The sequence below is a fragment of the Acartia tonsa genome, chromosome 5, assembly GCF_053477335.1.
Source record: "Acartia tonsa isolate MP-2025a chromosome 5, ASM5347733v1, whole genome shotgun sequence".
In the NCBI taxonomy this organism is placed as follows: Eukaryota; Metazoa; Arthropoda; class Copepoda; order Calanoida; family Acartiidae; genus Acartia; species Acartia tonsa.
The window spans coordinates 32,576,752-32,596,054 of record NC_137264.1 but is presented as its reverse complement, the minus strand read 5'-3'; the positions used below and the strand labels follow the sequence as shown (position 1 = coordinate 32,596,054).

The 19,303-nt window shown below is 33.0% G+C and overlaps 1 protein-coding gene across 1 annotated transcript; it reads right to left on the bottom strand.

The window, feature by feature from the left end:
- Positions 1-1,178: 1,178 nt before the first annotated feature.
- On the bottom strand, positions 1,179-10,007 carry LOC145319312 (sialin-like). Its single transcript, XM_080161386.1, has 15 exons — positions 9,158-10,007; positions 8,424-8,492; positions 7,822-7,883; positions 7,237-7,365; positions 6,921-7,024; positions 6,475-6,591; positions 5,723-5,781; positions 5,459-5,579; positions 5,246-5,302; positions 4,844-4,981; positions 4,397-4,519; positions 4,083-4,144; positions 3,662-3,781; positions 3,083-3,203; positions 1,179-1,912 (listed from the first exon to the last, which is right to left on the bottom strand). Exons 1-15 carry the CDS (start codon positions 9,192-9,194, stop codon positions 1,360-1,362), a joined length of 1,872 nt encoding a protein of 623 aa, XP_080017512.1. The 5' UTR covers positions 9,195-10,007; the 3' UTR covers positions 1,179-1,359.
- Positions 10,008-19,303: the final 9,296 nt, after the last annotated feature.

Sequence of the window (19,303 nt, the reverse complement as noted above, 5' to 3'; positions counted from 1 at the left end):
TCATTTATGAATGTTAGAATTGTCCTACAGATTTCAAACTTTGCATGATGATTCCTTTGACACGATTTAGGAAGCGTAGCAACTCTGTAATCGTTACCAGGAAGCCAGTACGTCCATTTAAAACTTGCTTTTTTGACAGCGAAGTTATGTATGATATATTTATTATTTATACTTCTTATCTGATTTTTGTAATAATGATTCCTATGACAACAAGGTACAATGCTCGTTCGTTTACCATATCGTGTGTTTACGCAAATTTGCAACAATTTTTTTGTTAATTCATTAAATAAATAAATGTTTAGGAAATTCTGTAATTCTAGCTTGTTATTGATTTAAAAGAACGTAAGAAAGAATTTATTCTATGTAAAACTCATTAACATTCTTAAAATTAATTGAAAAAATACTTGTTGTCTACTTGTCTAAGAATTATTTGAAAGTAGGTGAAATAGTTGTTTGTCTCGTCACGTAATTTATTTAAATTGATAAGTGAAGCTTTTTTTTACAGGTTTGTGCGTATAAAAGAATTATTTTTTTTTGTGAACGAAGTTAAATAAAGGTTATGTTATGTATTTTTCCGCAATTTTAAACAAAACTTTGTCTTTAGGGATAAGACAACTAAAGTCAACAAAAGTTAGAATTGTTTAGAAACTTGGAGTTAGCATAATGTAATGTACTGCAACCCAATTTAAGAACACCTTTTGTGCAATTTTTTGACCCGAGAGAATCCTTGTAATAAAGTAAAAGGAACTGCATGTGTGTACCGATATGGTTCTCCTTTCCAGGAAGCTTCTAATAGGTTATAGGAAGGTTTGTAACTATTTTGGGAGAGTGTAACCAAAAATTGCAAAAACAATTTTTATTTAACTTTTTCTTTATAAAAACTACAATTAAAAGTGGGGATGGGCCGACTTCCTCCCCTTCACCCTGTGATAGCCCCTAGAGGCCTCTAGAGTCGTTAACGCTAGATAAATATATAAGCTAGGCATAAGTTTAAATATTTTTCAGTTGTAAACTATCATTTACGAATATTCAGGTTAAAGGCAAAACCATCAAGCGAATTAATTGTGATCTGTAAAACTATGTTATTGATAATTATTTCTTTAATAATAAATCTTACGTAAATGATTAAAAAGTAAATAAAATATATGTTTTTTTTTATTTTTATTAACAAAGTAAAAAACAATGTGATAAACAATATTTTTTGATATTTGATATCAGAATGAATTTAAAATTAGGATAATTAAGAATTATAAAAAAATTATATGTATTCACATAAAAACACAATATTTCTATTTACATTAGTTATTGTATAAAGAATAATTTGATTTTAAATACTTTTTTCTCTATCATTAGAATCTGTTAAAATAATTTCAATAATTTTTTTTTATTTACATTGTCAAATTTTTCATCTTCAATAATTTCAGTTACTTCAAAAATTTTACTAGTTTCATTTGGAACATTAGAAATATTAGAATGGTCTGCATTAATTTGTTCAGACGAATCAATATTAGGAGCATTTGCGTGGGTAACTGCAGGCAGTTCAGTCGAGTCAACATTTTCAAATAGATCCTGAACACAAACTTGACTTTCAACATCTTCTCCAGTAAAGGTTTTATTAATTTCTCCATCATTAGCAAGAATAATGTTGCTAAGATTATGAAGAGTATTTTGTGTAGCAGTGAAATATCCACTCTCTTGGCTAGTAATAGTATCTCCGTTATCTTTGGTAAACTCAGGAGAAGCATTATAATCAGCTGAATTATTGGGGATAATATTATCAGTATTGTATCCACTCTCCTCTTTGGTGATTTCTTTCTCAGCAACTTTCTGGTTTTCAACCTTGGCCCATTCTTGAAGTTTATCAGTACCAGTTGTTAGAAAGAGCAGAGATCCAAGTACTTGAACACCAGCACTATAATATAAATGAACATTAGGAAAGAAACTAAACTGTAAAAAAATGATATTGCGAGAAGGGAAAGTGAGAAAAAAGATAATATTTTCAATATAGCTTTGAAACAGTTTAAAATCAGCAGGATTAAAACCGATTCTCTTCAATATTGAAAATCATGAACACAGTAATAGTGTCTGACTGATTATGACGTAACAAAAAAAAATTAGCCAATGAGGAGCCACTATAAATTTTACCATTTGTCAATAACGGCCTCTCATTGGCTATTTTTTTTGTTACGTCATAATCAGTCAGACACTATTACTGTGTTCGAAAATCATGTATAACATCGTATTTCAGACAGCTTTCAATTTTCAATTTCAATATATACAATGCGATAAATAACTAATATCTTTATATTAATCTATCTTATTCTAAATTTAATTATTTAAAGATCTTGAAAATCAAAACTATATTGTAAGTTTTGGTCAAGAAAATTTTGATTATTTCTATCTATGTGTAATCATATATCTGATTTCTTATTATATCTTAATATTGTTAAAGTCTGCCAGAATGCAAATTGATTCTATTCTATGTCTTGGTTTACATGCATGTTTCTGGCTATAATTTGTAATTAGATATAAGTCTATTGCCTACTATCTAAATACTGTATATTAGGGCGGGTTGATTTCCAACTTTTTTGGAATTTCACATTTTTTTACATTGGCAAGGGTTACTGGGCCTATATAAAACCCTGTGAAACTTGAAACATGTTTATTAATCTAAAAACGACGGGCGCGCGGGGGGTATAAAAAGTGCCCACCCCCTTATAAAACCAAAAATTATGAAATGCTGATTATGAATCTGAAAACCGTTTTGAAAAATATTGCTTCTAGTTCGAATAAGAGCTCATCAAGTACCTAAAAAGGCTGATTTAGTCAAAAAATTTTATTTTGGTAGGTTATTCGAAAATCATTTTAGACTGAATCAATATTTTTCAAAACGGTTTTCAGATCTGTAATCAGCATTTCAATGCGGTCATTTTGATATGCAACATGCCTGTGTTTGAAGGAATTTCAATAGGGTTTTATATTGGCCCAAAAACCCTTGCCAATGTGAAAAAATGAAATTCCAAAAAAGTTGGAAATCAACTCGCCCTACTGTATATATCTGTGAGTATCTATCTATGTATACCTGAGCCAGAAGACATATTGCCACTCAGTCACACTGTTCTCCTGGAGGATAAAACCCGCGACCTGCGGAGCCACAAACCCAGGGATGTTGGCAATTGTATTGGACAGTCCGAACACGATGCCTAAAATGTATAATTTGAATTTTTTTTTATTAATAACACAGAACAATATCAAACACCAGCAGACTTTACAGTATAATAAGTAAAAGTAGTAGATATTAGCCTTTAAAGTTATAAAAACATGATCTCAAATTCGTTGTTTAAAACTTACGGAAAACTCTTAATTGTCCAAAGTTACCCACTTCTAATTTCAATCTACTAGAGAGGTAATTTGATTAGTACGTCATTGGCTTATCCCCTAAGATCCCTGGATTTGTAACTAAATATAAGGACAGTTACTTATCGCATCGTATCATACCTTTCCGCGGATACCACAAAACTGGTTTTAATTTTATGATCATATATTTTCATATTCGTAGAAAACTGATAAAATAGGATGCCCGATTTTTTAGAGTGGCTAAGAACCGGTTCTTATCCACCGGATATTAATCTTTTTTGAATCCATACTGGAAAATATATACCTGAATAGGCTGGAGCAATATCTACAACATTAGATTTACACCCAGGAGTAACAAGGATGTTCAAACCAGAGGTTACCAGCAACATAAATATGGCCAGGGCTGTGTTACAACCAGCATAACCTAAATAGATTAATGAATACATAAATGAAACTTGCTACGGTCATAACAAATAAGTAGACAGATAGATTAATATACATGATAATAACGTCAGAAGTAACTAACATCACTACTAATCTAGAAAACCAATCATTAAATTATTCAACCCTTCCTGATTGTTCCTGGAAGTCATGGTAATAAATCATGACCTGTATTGGGCCAAGGCTTCACCACCTAGTCTTACTATTAATGTCGCACATCTGACATAGCAGCAGAACATTTACAAATAACACGGATTTGTGTACAGAAAATTAAATGTTTATACCTGCCAAAACAAAGCAAACGCCAGTAATCCACATAGCAATCATTGTGTTCGCTTTCCTAATTCTAAAATAAATTTAGGTTATATACAACATATGAGGAAATGTGATTTTCCTAGCTTCTATTTAAGATAGACATCTTTAAATTACATAAATACTTATTATTTTATAAAAGATTCGTGATAGTCTTTCTTATAACAACTAAACATCTGCTCAATTTCACAGTGTTGTCCATCCTTAATTCTCTGTATTTTTATGCTTATTAATGTTGTCATCCTTGATTATCCTACATTCCTTCAAAGAAATACTAAGGTTTTACCTGATTGTAGAGAAGTATTGCTTCTTGATGAGCCAGTCTGTAGCGCAGCTGGCAACTATGCACACTATCCACTGCAGCACGTAGCACATGGAGGACAACAACCCAGTCATCTCAAGATCAAATCTAAACAAGATATAAACCATAAGCAAATGAAAAAGCCGAATCATAGCTGCAAAGAAAAATTTAATAATAAATATTCTAAATGTATCATAAAAGCAGTTAGGATTTAAACATAAAAAAAATAATGGAGGGCTTATTTTTAGGTTCCTTGTTTATTACTTTATCTCAGGTTAGGTGTAGCCACAATGTTTGTGCCCCCAAAGGGGTTATACAAAGGAGGAAAAGGCCCCCTTGTTTCCAATTTATTTAAAATGTAACAGGCACTTCTTTAAAAACCTGAATTTAAATATCTCGCGTGTGTAAAGGGTTGTTTATCGGTTAAATTACCTTAAAATGCTGGTAAAATATGTGGGCAATTGTTGATTGAGGGTGTAGTTGCCCCAGTTGAAAGCTGTGTGAGCCAGCACAATGCCCCACACTGGCACTGAGGTCAAGATTGCTTTCCATGGTACGCACAGACGTTTCCTGAATAAAAGTTAATTCTATAAAACTCAGGAGATAAGGTATTGAAATGGAAATTATATTGGTAAGTTAATTCATTCACAGTTGAAAACTTTAGACGTCTATCTGATGGTTTTTAAAAATATCAAAATTCAAATTTTTCACTAATAATTTATTGATCTTCCAGGGAAGTTTTGGGGGAGGAAACAACCATTCTTTCCAAAAAAATATAAATATATATATCTAAACTAGTTTGAGTTTTAATAGGAGTGATAAAATTGTTCCAACCTCTCTCCATTCTGACCCAAGCTCTTTAATATATATTCTCTTTCTTCAGTGGAGATTCTAAAAAAACAAATAATAGGATACAGAACTTAAATAATATAACTAGAAATAAAGATAAATTAATCAATAAAAACACACTAATTTAAAAAAAAGCATAATCTCAAATAGATTAACCAGCAATTCTACTAAAAAACAGATGGAACCAAAGATTTTTACCTGGGATGCACTTCAGGAGAGTCATAGACCAGGTAGAACCAGAAGTTGACCCAAATAAAGGACAGAGCTCCTGTCAGGTAGAAGATGGCCTCCCAACCAAAGTGCTTAATTACTCCACCAGCTATAAAAATAATAATAGATAAAATAAAATTTCGAAAAGTCATAATGCCCAACAGACAATTAACATAATAAATGTTAAAGAATGATAAAAAGTATAAAAAATCAAAACTTTGACATTAGTGAAATGAATAAAAAATGTCTTACCTATGAAAAATATAATACAAGAGCCAAAGCTCAAACCAGAGATTGTTATACCAATCAGTCTGAAAATGATAAAATATTATTCTGAATTTTGTTAAAATAAAAAACTTATCTACTACCATCCTTGAAAATAATATCTATACCTGGATCTTTCTCCTGGAGGAGTCCAGATACCCATAGCTCCTACCATACTTGGAAATAATATCTATACCTGGATCTTTCTCCTGGAGGATTCCAGATACCCATAGCTCCTACCATACTTGGAAATAATATCTATACCTGGATCTTTCTCCTGGAGGTGTCAAATTACAAATAGCTCCTACCATCCTTGGAAATAATATCTATACCTTGATCTTTCTCCTGGAGGATTCCAGATACCCATAGCTCCTACCATACTTGAAAATAATATCTTTACCTGGATCTTTCTCCTGGAGGATTCCAGATACCCATAGCTACTACCATACTTGGAAATAATATCTATACCTGGATCTTTCTCCTGGAGGAGTCAAATTACAAATAGCTCCTACCATCCTTGGAAATAATATCTATACCTGGATCTTTCTCATGGAGGAGTCCAATTAAAAATAGCTCCTACCATCCTTGGAAATAATATCTATACCTGGATCTTTCTCCTGGAGGATTCCAGATACCCATATTTCCTACCTTATTTGGAAATAATATCTATACCTGGATCTTTCTCATGGAGGAGCCCAGATACCCATAGCTCCTACCATACTTGGAAATAATATCTATACCTGGATCTTTCTCCTGGAGGAGCCCAGATACCCATAGCCCCAACCATACTTGGAAAACCAGCAGCATGAAAGACGCCCAGCAAAGCTCTGGCAACTACACCCAGATATAAATTTAACCTAAAAAGATTAATATACTAATTTTGGAAGCGCAGGAAAAAGTTAATACCCCTTCCTTCAAAATAGGCACAACCATCCTTAACATTTGCTTTCATGCGGAATAATGTATATTTCAGTTTGACATTTTCCCTTCCCTTTGGGCAATATTAGGTACATGGTAGCTCCAAAATGCTGGGTATAGCAGGTGAAGGCCCCGAAGGGGTTGGGCATAAGAAAAAACTACCACTCAAATGTTATAAATTTAGTCCAAAAATAGGGGTGAGGGGACGTGTCAGTGCTCAATAGGAACTTGAAAGTAAAGCACCAAGAAATACTTAAGATCCACTTACTTGACTAATGTAGGGAAAAGACAGGTGAGTAGTGAAGCTACAAACATAGAGAAGCCGTACGTCCTCTTAAATCCATATCTGCTGGCTACAGATGCTGCCGGTATCTAAACAGACAGAAAAGGGGATAGCAAGATGGATAGAAAATTTCAATTTGCTGTAAATGCAAATAGAAAATGAAATAGCAAGATAAATACTAAAAGATATTGTGTGTGTGTGTTTAGCGAAGGAACTTGGTAACCGCTGAACCTATATGGCTCTCCTTTCTCATCGATCGATGAAGGTTTATAAAAAAATATACATGAATAAGATATCTTACCGTAAAGAATGTATATCCATAGTAATAAGCTCCTAGAATCAACCCTCTTTCCTGCGGAGTCCAATCAAATGTTACAGTTTTGGTATAGGTTAGGTCCTCAGTTCCGTTGCACCCCAATTCTTCTAAATCCTAAAGAAAAGTATGTATCTAAAATGTATCTATTCCTGCTAAATTTAAACCAATTTATTAATATACTAGCGGCTACGTACCTAAAGGAGGGAAGAGTTAAAATCGATAATCAAATTTTTAAATTTATATTCATAAAAAAAAATATTTTTTTTTTTTTTTGGGGGGGGGGTAATTTTTCTTGGTGATTTCTCTTGTAAGAGTGGTTGTACCCTTCCCCAAAATAGGAATAAACCTTCCCAGGACGGTACAAAAAGACAGACAGACTTCCTGTTACTTTATGAGGATTATTTCTTTAGTTGATAATGTCATTTAATTCAAACACTAGACTAAAAAACACTTTACCTACTATTTACCTATCTAGAATGCTCGGACTCAAAGACGTACGTAATTGTTTTAATAGAAGAGTAGCTGCACTACTTAGTACAAAAATTGCTTAAAGATATAAAATGTACTTACTATTGTCTCATTAAAATTTGGAAAGAGGGCTTTGCTCTGATTAACATTTTTTCCATTATCTCCTTCAATTAAATTACAAACTTTATAAAATGAGTTTTAATAGATTAATTACTTATGAAACTAGTTTTCTATGGGATTCGCCTCCCTCCCCTGGGATAACCTAAGCCCTCATCAATCAAATTGCCTAAAACTTGCCATAGAGTTCAACGTTCCCGGATATTGAAGACAAATAGTCGAACCGTTTCTGAGATCCTATAAGAAACACTTACAGCTAATTTGATAAACTAAATTTTATATTATCAGTTTCAATATTTGAAACCCAAGGGTTTAGAGATGGGTTAATGGAGAATAATAATTTCATTTTTTGGGCAGAGATTATTTTCCAGGCGGGTGGAGGTGCTCTCCCCAAAAACCGACCCTGGACCTCTAAGGAGATTCCATATAAAGGAGAGTCCAATCAGTCGTACAGTTAAGCTACATACAGACACACAAATATATATCATGTTATTTCTTTTTTATCAGATGATATACAAAGGAATGTATGGAAATGTCAATTGCAAACATTAAAATATTTCCCCCAATAAAATAAAGTTTGTAATTGCCTAGCATAGGAACAAGGGCCATAGAAATGTTGATTCTACACAGATAATCCAAAGCAATGGAGAAAAATCCTGAAATATGATTGTTTTAATAAATCAGCTTTCCGCGAATATTAAAATGAAAAATTTTAAGCTTAAAACCAGTTTAGTTAACCCAACCACCCAAAGGCCTGGTCTTCCAAAACTGACATTAATATTTATTTAAATATTCTTGAATAATAGTGTGTAATAAGATGCTATACAGAATTTTTCAGTATTTCCGAGAACCGGTTCTAATCCATCTGATATTAATTTGTTCCGATGCCATACTGAAAATTCGTACATCATATGATGAATACTATCGTCAGGGACTCGGGATGGTTTATCTGACATTGAATTTTTTTTTTTACCAACCAACAGAAAATTAATAATATCATAAATGTAATTTATTAAAAATGCAAACAAGTTTTCATTAGATTAACCATCCCAAGATAATAATAAATTAAATATTTAAATAAAGATCTAAAAACGTTTTAAAGAGAAAGTCCTGAACAATTATCACACATACTAGCTAAAACATATTGTAATAGCGCTGTTCATAAATTAGTTCTAAATTAGTTACAGATGTCATAAGTTTAAAATATTTAGGACAATACGAACATATTATGTACAACTATACATCACAGATCGACGGACCTATCTTAAATTTAGAATAGCTCTGGTTTTAAAAATACAATTGAAAATAAATAATAAATTACCTGCTATAGCCAAAATATATCTACACAAAATCTTCATTTTTCCTTCCTGACAAGTAGACCAACAAAATTTATTAAGTTTTAAAACCAAAAGTTTTCACTAAAAATATATAAAAAACTATTAGTTTTTATATTTGACTAGCTACCACTAAAAGTATAATGTCAGTTTAGGTCTAAGTTGACCGGACCCTATAATAGGGTATTTACACCCCGAAAGATGACTTTGCTCCTTTGCAGACGTTTAACTACTGAACATATTTTGGTTATCGGCCCAAGTTATTGACATTTACACCCTTTAGGGGAGTTGGTTATTGGGGATTCCTTAAAGCTTTTGAGGCTAATGTCACAGTATACTTCAACTGTAATTATATTGTTATACATTATTTAAATTTACTATTGAACTACAAAAAGAGGGTTGGTTATTGCATCAGTTATCCCAGCTTTGTTCTTATAATAACCAAAATTATATAAAAATAGCTAAATTATTCATGTTTTTATACAATGGGTGATAAATTGATGTACATCCCTAATGAAGATAAACAAAATTACTCCACCTGCACATTAGAATAGTTATTGGTAAAAGTTTAAACAAACCAATTAATATTTTATAAAAGTACCCAATGTTATAAGCCAACGAATGATAGAGCTTGTTCATAAAGATTTGGGTGCCAGTAAAATTTCCTCTTTTACCTCTCTGATAAATAAAATAGACATGTGTAATGTGTAAAATAAGGTAACATCGCTTCTAACAACGGCTACAAAAGCTTTTAAATAAAATACGTTTCAAGTGCTGTTTTAAAGTTCAAAGATCGTTTTTATTCGTACTGCTGAATACTTAAGTGGTTTGTAGGGTAAAATATCGAAAAATGCAAAACCTTTACATTATAATATCAAAATTATTGGTTTATGGTGCTCATAATTCGAATTTATTTATTTTTTTTTTTTTTAAATTTTAGGGGCATTTGTAATTCCATAGAAACATATTTCTTTAAAATTATAAGTTATAGGTACTTCTCGAATTTTCTAGAAAAATCTGGATTCCCAAAATTGACCGGTATTTTGCATTGACGTCAATCCCCACATCCCCTACCCCATTTAACCATCGACAAATTTCATTGTTTGTCCTCTCTCTTAATTTTTCTACCCATTTACTATGGATGGTTGTTCCAGCGATTCTACTGATTTTCATTTATATTATAATTTCCACTCTATTTTTAAAAGCGTAGCTTTTCTATAATTAAGGTAGGTCCATCCGTCCGTTAGCTCTTATAGTTAATTTAGACATGTTATAATAGTCCTTTAGAATCAAAACTTTGCATGAATATTCCTGTAACAGATATGTACGATTTAGAAAGCGTTCCAACTATATAATCTGTACCAGAAAGTTCGTACGTCCATTTACAACATGCTGATCTTTGACAACAACTTTTTGTGTTATATAATATCAGTATTTATAGGATTTTGGGAATGGTGATTCCTAGGCAACAAGTTACAATATTATAAGCAAAAGTATGTCCTTTTAGTGTATCCTGTATTTACACAATTTTTGTATAATTTTGCTAAGACTTACAAATTAATGTTCTGCTTATTAAGTTCTTATAGGTGTTTATAGGCATTAAATTACAAAATATGTAAGATGTTTAATATTTACGACTGTCTGTATGCTACACTGGTCCAATTGGGTCTAATTTTTCTCTATAAATTTTCAAAGAGCTTTAAGCTTCTCTATAGAAATATTAAAATTTCAAAGGATTTTTTGCGAACATACAAGAACGTATTTAACCATGCAGTGATCATCATTGAAATCCCCGAAACTTGTGGAGCTTTCCTCCCCCCCACAAAACTATATAAAAGCCAGAAATTTCTTGCTCAATCCGGATTAACATTTTACACTAAGTCATACTGACCTTGCGTCCCCCCCTCCCCTACCCCTCTACATAGATGCTTGGGTTAACATTACATATACTAGCATTTGTACCACTCCACTTCCCTTCCCTTTTTTCGTTCTTCCTCTATGGTTAATTTAACCCACTCAATAAAGGAAAGAGTTAGAATTTCAAAAAAATTTAATTGTAGTAAAAGTTAGAATATTGTATTTTAAGTATTTATATAGATATCTCAATTATACCTAGTAATTTTCCCCTTATAAGTTATTATGCATACATAACTTTTATATGATTTATGCTACTAACTAACTTTACTTTTCCTTTACTAAAAGTAATCGTATGTAAGGTATGTGAGTATGTTCTTTAAGATCTTATAATCAGCTGGATCATATAAAGATATAGTTTTGATTTCTACTTTCCAATTAGTAAAATCTACATTATATTAAACCAGCGGCTACGCCCCTAGAGGCCTCTAGGGGGCACTTGAAGAGGGGGAAGTCGAATTTGATAACCCAATTTCTTATTTTAGATTTTAAAAGAAAAAGTATAAAAAAAATTTGGGGTGGGGGAAATTTTTTTTTTTTAGGTTAATTATTTTCTAGGGGCGATTTCTCTTGGGAGTGTGGTGGTATCCTCACCCAAAATAGATATAAACCTTCCCGGGACCTATGAAAAGCTACTCTGTTACTTGTTTACTTTGCTTTAAGGATATATTTATATATACACAAAGGCGTGATGTAAGGGGGGGTTTCCACCACCCCATGAAAAAATTATAGAGGGTGGATACACCCCACTAGCTGTCTATCCCTCTACTACACCCCCCTAAAACAGCCAAGGAGGGTGTCAAGTAAAAAAAAAGCACATTAGAAAAGTGTGTGTAAGGGGGGGGGGGGGAGGAGGAAGGACACTTAAAAATCACTCCCCTCATTGTCGTTATTACACTTTCCTACAGCTCAAACCCTATTAATTTTGATTTGAAGGGAGGCGTCAAAATTTTGTGTGCGCTTCGAAATAAATCTGTATATAATTATATATGTATTAATTGCAACAAAAGATACAGCTTATACCAACAACGAAATTAATTTCCTGCAAAAAAATATATCGGGCAATAGATATAGATTATCATAATTATGTATAATATGATATTACTAGAAACTGATGTCTTGTTCTTTATACAATGTGTATGGTCTAAAGGGTAAATGGGTAATACTCTCAAACGTTCCATGACAATAAAAATTATTCACCCCCCACCCCTATTTTTATTAGAAGAAGTTTGGATTCTCGGAATTTTTAAAACTTGTTTTTTTCCTCCCCTTTTTATTTCTACATTAACTAGTGTTTATACAAATAAATGCGCCAATTTAAAATCCCCCCCCCTCAAAAAATCTTTTAATATTTCTTATTCAAGATGGTAGAAGATGGTGATCATAACTATTTTCGGATATCTTCAAACTTGATTTACCCCCTCTCTTTTTACATTCCCTTTGAAGTGGATAATTCTGGATTATCTATTATGTGATAAGGTGTTTATACAAGTGTGCCAATGTTTTTTTTATTATAAAATTGTTAAAAAATGACATCTGTTTGGTTTTCCTTTGCAATTAACCCATTAGTGCCGAACCAGGTTTTAAAGCCCGGTTCCAGAAAATCACAAAAATAACCGGTTTCCAGCTTCATAATTGCATCATTCTCAGTATAAATCCCCCCTCTACTACCCTGGTTTTCATTTCCCCCTGGAGCAGGCAGTTTTGCTTACTTCCGTTTGCCAGTATAGCTCAACAAAATTTGAAAACCACGAAAATTTTGGTGAATTTAAAATACCCCTTCTAACTTTTTTGTTTTTATAGTAAAGTTGCTGATTTTTTTCGTGAAATCTAAAGTTTATTGACAAGTACATCTATTTGTGAATTTGTTTTATTCAAATTATTATTTTTTATATGATTTTTTTATCATTTTTTTACGCCCTGTTATGACCCGGTTCTGCATGGCCATAAATGCCTGACAGTTTTAAAACCCGGCTCGGCTTTGGTTTTATTACCCGGTTTTAACTTTTCAACCATTAAATATTTGTTTATGATTTATTATTCTTGAGCCACCCTAATAAGTATACCCTAGTAATCTCTATATGTGTCCTCCAATGTTTTTATGCTCTTTTTCTGATATGTATCACCCAAATTTTATATGTTCTTTTTTTGTAGTGTGTGTGTTTTAAAACTTTGACAAATGGGCTTTTTTAACCGAAAAGGGTGGTACCTATAGCCAAAACACTAAATGTGATATAAATCGTTGCGTATATTACTTGTAGCTCTATAGATTACATGAGGTTATGTAGTTTTCAATTACGGATCGTATCGTAGTATTAGAAACTGTTCATCTCACTTTGGACGTTCAAAAATTACATTTTTAATTTTTTTGTCGAAAAAAACAGGTTTTTACTACAAAACCGGGTTTTAATACTGATGGAAACTGCCCAAAACGGGTCTAAATGCCCGTAGGGCATTTATGGCCATGCCGAACCGGGTTTTTTTGCAACTTTCCTGTGAACACCACTAGAGCAAAACAAAAAAATTGGAATTCTGTTTTGACCATTATAAAGCTTCCCTGAGATTTTCAGCTTGATCGGCCCATAAAAGTGGCGCTCGGCACTAATGGGTTAAGCTTTTTTTTAGGTACAGGGAAGGTTTTTAACTATTTTGGGAGAGCGTATCTCCACTCTCCCATTTTAAAATCCCCCCCCAAATTTTTTTTCTGAATATTTCTTATTAAAACTCAAATTAAAAAGTAGAAGGGCGGTTGACTTATCCCCCTCCCACCTTAAGAACACCTAGAGGCTTCTTGGGGGCGTTCGTTGCCCCTAGTCTTTCTTAAAATAAAAGCTATGTCTTGCATTTTTTTTCAATTAGGTGTTTGATTACGAATTTTATATGGTAAAAATATTTTTCTTATTTAATTGTTATCCTAATAAGATAAAAGTTATGCTTGAAAATTGTTTTAATAGCTATTATTATATGTTGCATTTTTAGATAAACATGAGAATTTGCGTATCATTTGCGTCATTTCTATTTTCAGATATTTATTACCCTTCATCCTTATTCAAACTTAAAATAAAAAGTAGAAGGGCGGTTGACTTATCCCCCTCCCACCTTATTAAAAATACCTAGAGGCTTTTAGGGGGCGTTATCCCTAGTCTATCTTGCCTTTTTTTGTTCAATTAGGTGTTTAATCACGAATTGCATATAGTAAAAATATTTTTCTCTTCGGTACATTTGACGGATTTTGATAAGTTGGTTTATCAAGTTAAGTGTCCAAACGTTTCAACCACAAATTGTAATCTACTGAAGGGATAATTTTCTGTATCATCATTGGAAATGTACATAAATTTATGGGCCATTGTTTTATCCCTTTAGATCCCTGGCTTCTGAAAGTGTAATTAATGTATGCACAAATTATATATACTGTACAAAATAGAACCGTGAATTAATAACACTCAATCTTGATATTCTTAGAAAAAAGGAATAAAGGGAATGGTTAACTCCTCCCAATTAACCCCCCCTTTAACCAACCCTCCCAGATTTGTGGATTTTCCATCCTCCATGGCCACGCCAATTTCGGTCCCGCCCATTCTTTGTTTTTAAAGTAATTTTTAGTAGTAATTAAAACAAAAGTAAAACAAAGTAAGTAAAAAAAAACAAAAAAGGCTTTAAAGATACATATTTGATTTTCTTTTTTTGGGCCTGTTTGACTATTAAATAATGTAGCGTTGCTCCCTCTCTCTCTCTCTCTCTCTCTCTTTCTCTTTCTCTCCTCCTCACATTATCTATCTATCTATCTATCTATCTATCTATCTATCTATCTATCTATCTATCTATCTATCTATCTATCTATCTATCTATCTATCTATCTATCTATCTATCTATCTATCTATCTATCTATCTATCTATCTATCTATCTATCTATCTATCTATCTATCTATCTATCTATCTATCTATCTATCTATCTATCTATCTATCTATCTATCTATCTATCTATCTATCTATCTATCTATCTATCTATCTATCTATCTATCTATCTATCTATCTATCTATCTATCTATCTATCTATCTATCTATCTATCTATCTATCTATCTATCTATCTATCTATCTATCTATCTATCTATCTATCTATCTATCTATCTATCTATCTATCTATCTATCTATCTATCTATCTATCTATCTATCTATCTATCTATCTATCTATCTATCTATCTATCTATCTATCTATCTATCTATCTATCTATCTATCTATCTATCTATCTATCTATCTATCTATCTATCTATCTATCTATCTATCTATCTATCTATAATTGATTATGTGTCCTAGATATGTGAAAGAATTTGGAATATTTTTCAGATTTCAACACAAGAGATCAAACATTATTTAGTATCCCATTAGGAAACTTTGTCTTTCAATAGTACCGCCCGTATTTCGAACAGAGGAATGATAAAATGCTGGAAAACTGTATCAAACTAAAGACTAAAGGATGTCTGTCAGTGTGCCCTACTGTGTGTAGCAAAGAATCTCGCTATCCGTTAAACCGATATGGTTCTCCGCTCATAGATCCAGGAATGGGTTATTACTAATTTGGGGAGTAAATCAAGATAAATCACCCCAGCAATAACAATTTACCTCCCGTCCCCGCTTTCTCGAAGCTCAATATCTACGGATTTTTATTTCAATTGTGGGGGGGGGGGGGTGATTGACTCTTTTAATGTCGCTGTAATGTCAATTATTGAGAACAAATAACTTGAGTTAACAACTAGAAAATAGATTGTCCTAATATTTGTCCTCGTGGCCTTGGACCCATTTTTTTAATTATTCATTAATAGATATAGATAGATAGATAGACAGATAGACATGTAGACTAAAGATGGACGGACAGACAGACAGGAAGATAAATATGAATATCATTATAATAAAGTAAAAGAATCTCTGTCTGTGCGTGTGTACCGAAGGATCTTGCTAACCACTGAACCGATATGGTTCTCCTTTACAGGGTAGCTTGTTACAGGTCCAGTTAAGGTTTATGTGGTTCCTACTGCTGCAATGTCAGGTGCGCGACATAAATAGTTGAATTGGAGGGAATGCCTTGGCTCAAAACAGGCGCAATTTATTATCATACAGGACTTCCATACAAAGTTCATACAATCAAAGGGTATTTTGTCAAAAGGGCATGTGGCCATATAATCATGCACAGCTTTTAAGCAAGATTTGGTTTAGAAATGTACCAAAATCATATCTCGTGTTGTATCGTAGTCTATTTACGTTGTATAAATATGGATAGACAGATGCATGAAAATATTTATAAATATATCACAGTACGTTTGAAGGTGCTTTGACTTTTGTGTCAGAACCTAAATTGGGACATAGTGCATTTCATTTCACTTTTCAATAAAATCTAAAATGCAGCCGTTTTGGAGAAAATTTCAAGTTCAATTTTCATCCACTAGGTGTTACCACATATTCATGACAAGAAAAGCAAAGATTTTTTAATTAAAATTTTGAACAAGTTTGCTTTTATAAAGTTCTTCATAAAACCACTCCTTAAGTGAGTTGATTCATGGCCATTTTTATCAGTTGCTTTGCTAAGGTCACGGAAATTCAGCCTTAAATCAATCATATACAGAGAGGTTTTATGACAGACTTTATAAAATCAAAGTTGTTCAAATTTAAAAAAAAATAATCTTTGCTTTTCTTGTCATGATTATGCGGTAACTCCTAGTGGATAAAAATTTAACTTGAAATTTTCAAATCTAATTTTCTCAAAAACGGCTGCATTTTAGATTATTTTGAAAAGTGAAATTAGGTTACCTAACCTAGGGTAATGAAATGCACTATGTCCCAATTTATGTTCTGACACAAAAGTCAAAGCACCTTCATACGCACTGTGATATGTAGATAGACAATATCAGGAAAATTGCATTCTAATACAGGGATCTAAAGGGGTAAGACAATGGCCGATAAATTAATATACATCCAAAATGATGACACAAAATTTTTTTCTGTAGATTAAAATTAGTGGTAGATACATTTAAAACTCAACTTAATAAGCCAACCAATCAAAATTCACTAAAGTCCCAAAGGTGTCAAGCCAACGAACAAGATAACGTTATTATAAAACTTTGGAGACCAGTGTAATAAACAGCACATTGTCCCCTCTCTATCTGATTCTAATGTCTCAATTAGATAAGAATTTATAGATAAATAAAATATTTAAAGGTGAAAGGGATTAAATAGATAAATAGAATGCTTTAGAAATAGTTATTTTTGATAATAGTTCAAGCTGCTGAATTAAACTATATTAACCAGATTGTTTTCGTCCGTCAGTCCGTACGTAACGCCTTTTGGGAAATGAGATTTTCTTGGATGCCTTTGATGATAGACGGCTGAAATATTTTGTGAAAATTCTCTGTATTAATGATCATTCATGATAAAATTTACTGAGTCCGTCGGTCTGTCGGTCATGCAACAAAAGAGAATAATTTTTAAGAAAAAAATCAGAAAGGATTAGTGATTTATATGAACTATGGCATATTCATCACATAATTCCCTTTGTCCGTTTGTCCCTTTGATGTAAAACTGCAAAGATATGAAATAAAAGCAAAATGCCCATTAATCTATTGAAAGACTTCACTAAAAATATGGAAAATTACCCCTTCTGTAGATTACAATTAATTGGTTGAAACGTTTGGACACTCATCCTAATGAACCAACTAACCAAAATTCATCAAAGTTGTTAAGCCAACGAATAAGAAAACGTCATCGTTAAACTTTGGGGACTACTTTAACAAATAGTCCATTGTCACCTCCCACCCCGAAAAATGGTTTTAAAATCTACCCTAAAATGGCCTGACAGACGAACAGACTCATAGAAACAAAGTACTAGGGTAGCTACGCTAAAAATATCTGAATTTACAAAAAAAGCTGCGGCCATTGTTCTATCAAAGATATTGCATTTACTTCAGGGAGAAGGGAAAAGAGGCATTAAAAAATGTGTGCAGTTTCCCTAAATACGCTTGTAGAACAAAAAAATAAACTAAAAATGGGGGAGGGAGGGTAGTTTTCTGTGTTTTTTGAAGCAGCATATAGTGCTATAAAAAAATGACGCCATACAATAAAAATGCCCAATGATAGGCCAGTATACATTGTAATTGGCAAATCGAAAAGTATACTGGTTTAGAATTGATAATTTGTATTGTATATGATACATTTTTGTATAGGCAAAATAAGCTGCTTCTTTTTTTATTTACTTTTGTTACGGTTAGATTAGGTTATCTATAATACAAAGTAGAACGATGGGGTATACTCCTTTTCACGACATCCCTCCATATGGAGCGATGATTTTAATTGATCGCCTCTTATGACATGGGGCGTTGTAATGGCTCCTTGAAAGGGGCGATTTAATAGCCCCATATAACAAGAGGCGATGTTATGACTCCTTGAAAGGAGCGATTTAATAGCCCCTTGCCCTAAGAGGCGATTAAATGATACTTTATCGCTCCTTTATCGCCCCTTCTAAAGAGGAGATGATATGTCCTCTTATCCCAAGGGGCTATTTAATTAAATATCGCCTCTTCATGGCCCCTTCACTATTATATATATCTTAGTCCCTTGATGGCCCCTACATCGCTCCTACATCGCCCCTTCATCGCTCCTCCATCGCTCCTTCTCCAAATTTATATTACATTGTACTTTGATGGCCCCTACATCGCCCCTCCATCGCTCCTACATCGCCCCTCCATCGCTCCTACATCGCCCCTTTATCGCTCCTTCTTCAAATTTATATTACATTGTACTTTGATGGCCCCTACATCGCCCCTCCATCGCTCCTACATCGCCCCTCCATCGCTCCTAAATCGCCCCTTCATTGCTCCTTCTTCAAATTTATATTACATTGTACTGTGATGGCCCCTACATCGCTCCTACATCGCTCCTTCATCGCTCCTACATCGCCCCTTCATCGCTCCTTCTCCAAATTTATATTAATTTGTACTGTGATGGCCCCTACATCACTCCTACATTGCTCCTTCATCGCTCCTACATCGCCCCTTCATTGCTCCTTCTCCAAATTTATATTACATTGCAACTTGATGGCCCCTACATCGCTCCTACATCGCTCCTACATCGCTCCTACATCGCCCCTTCATCGCTCCTTTTCCAAATTTATATTACATTGCAACTTGATGGCCCCTACATCGCTCCTACATCGCTCCTCCATCGCCCCTT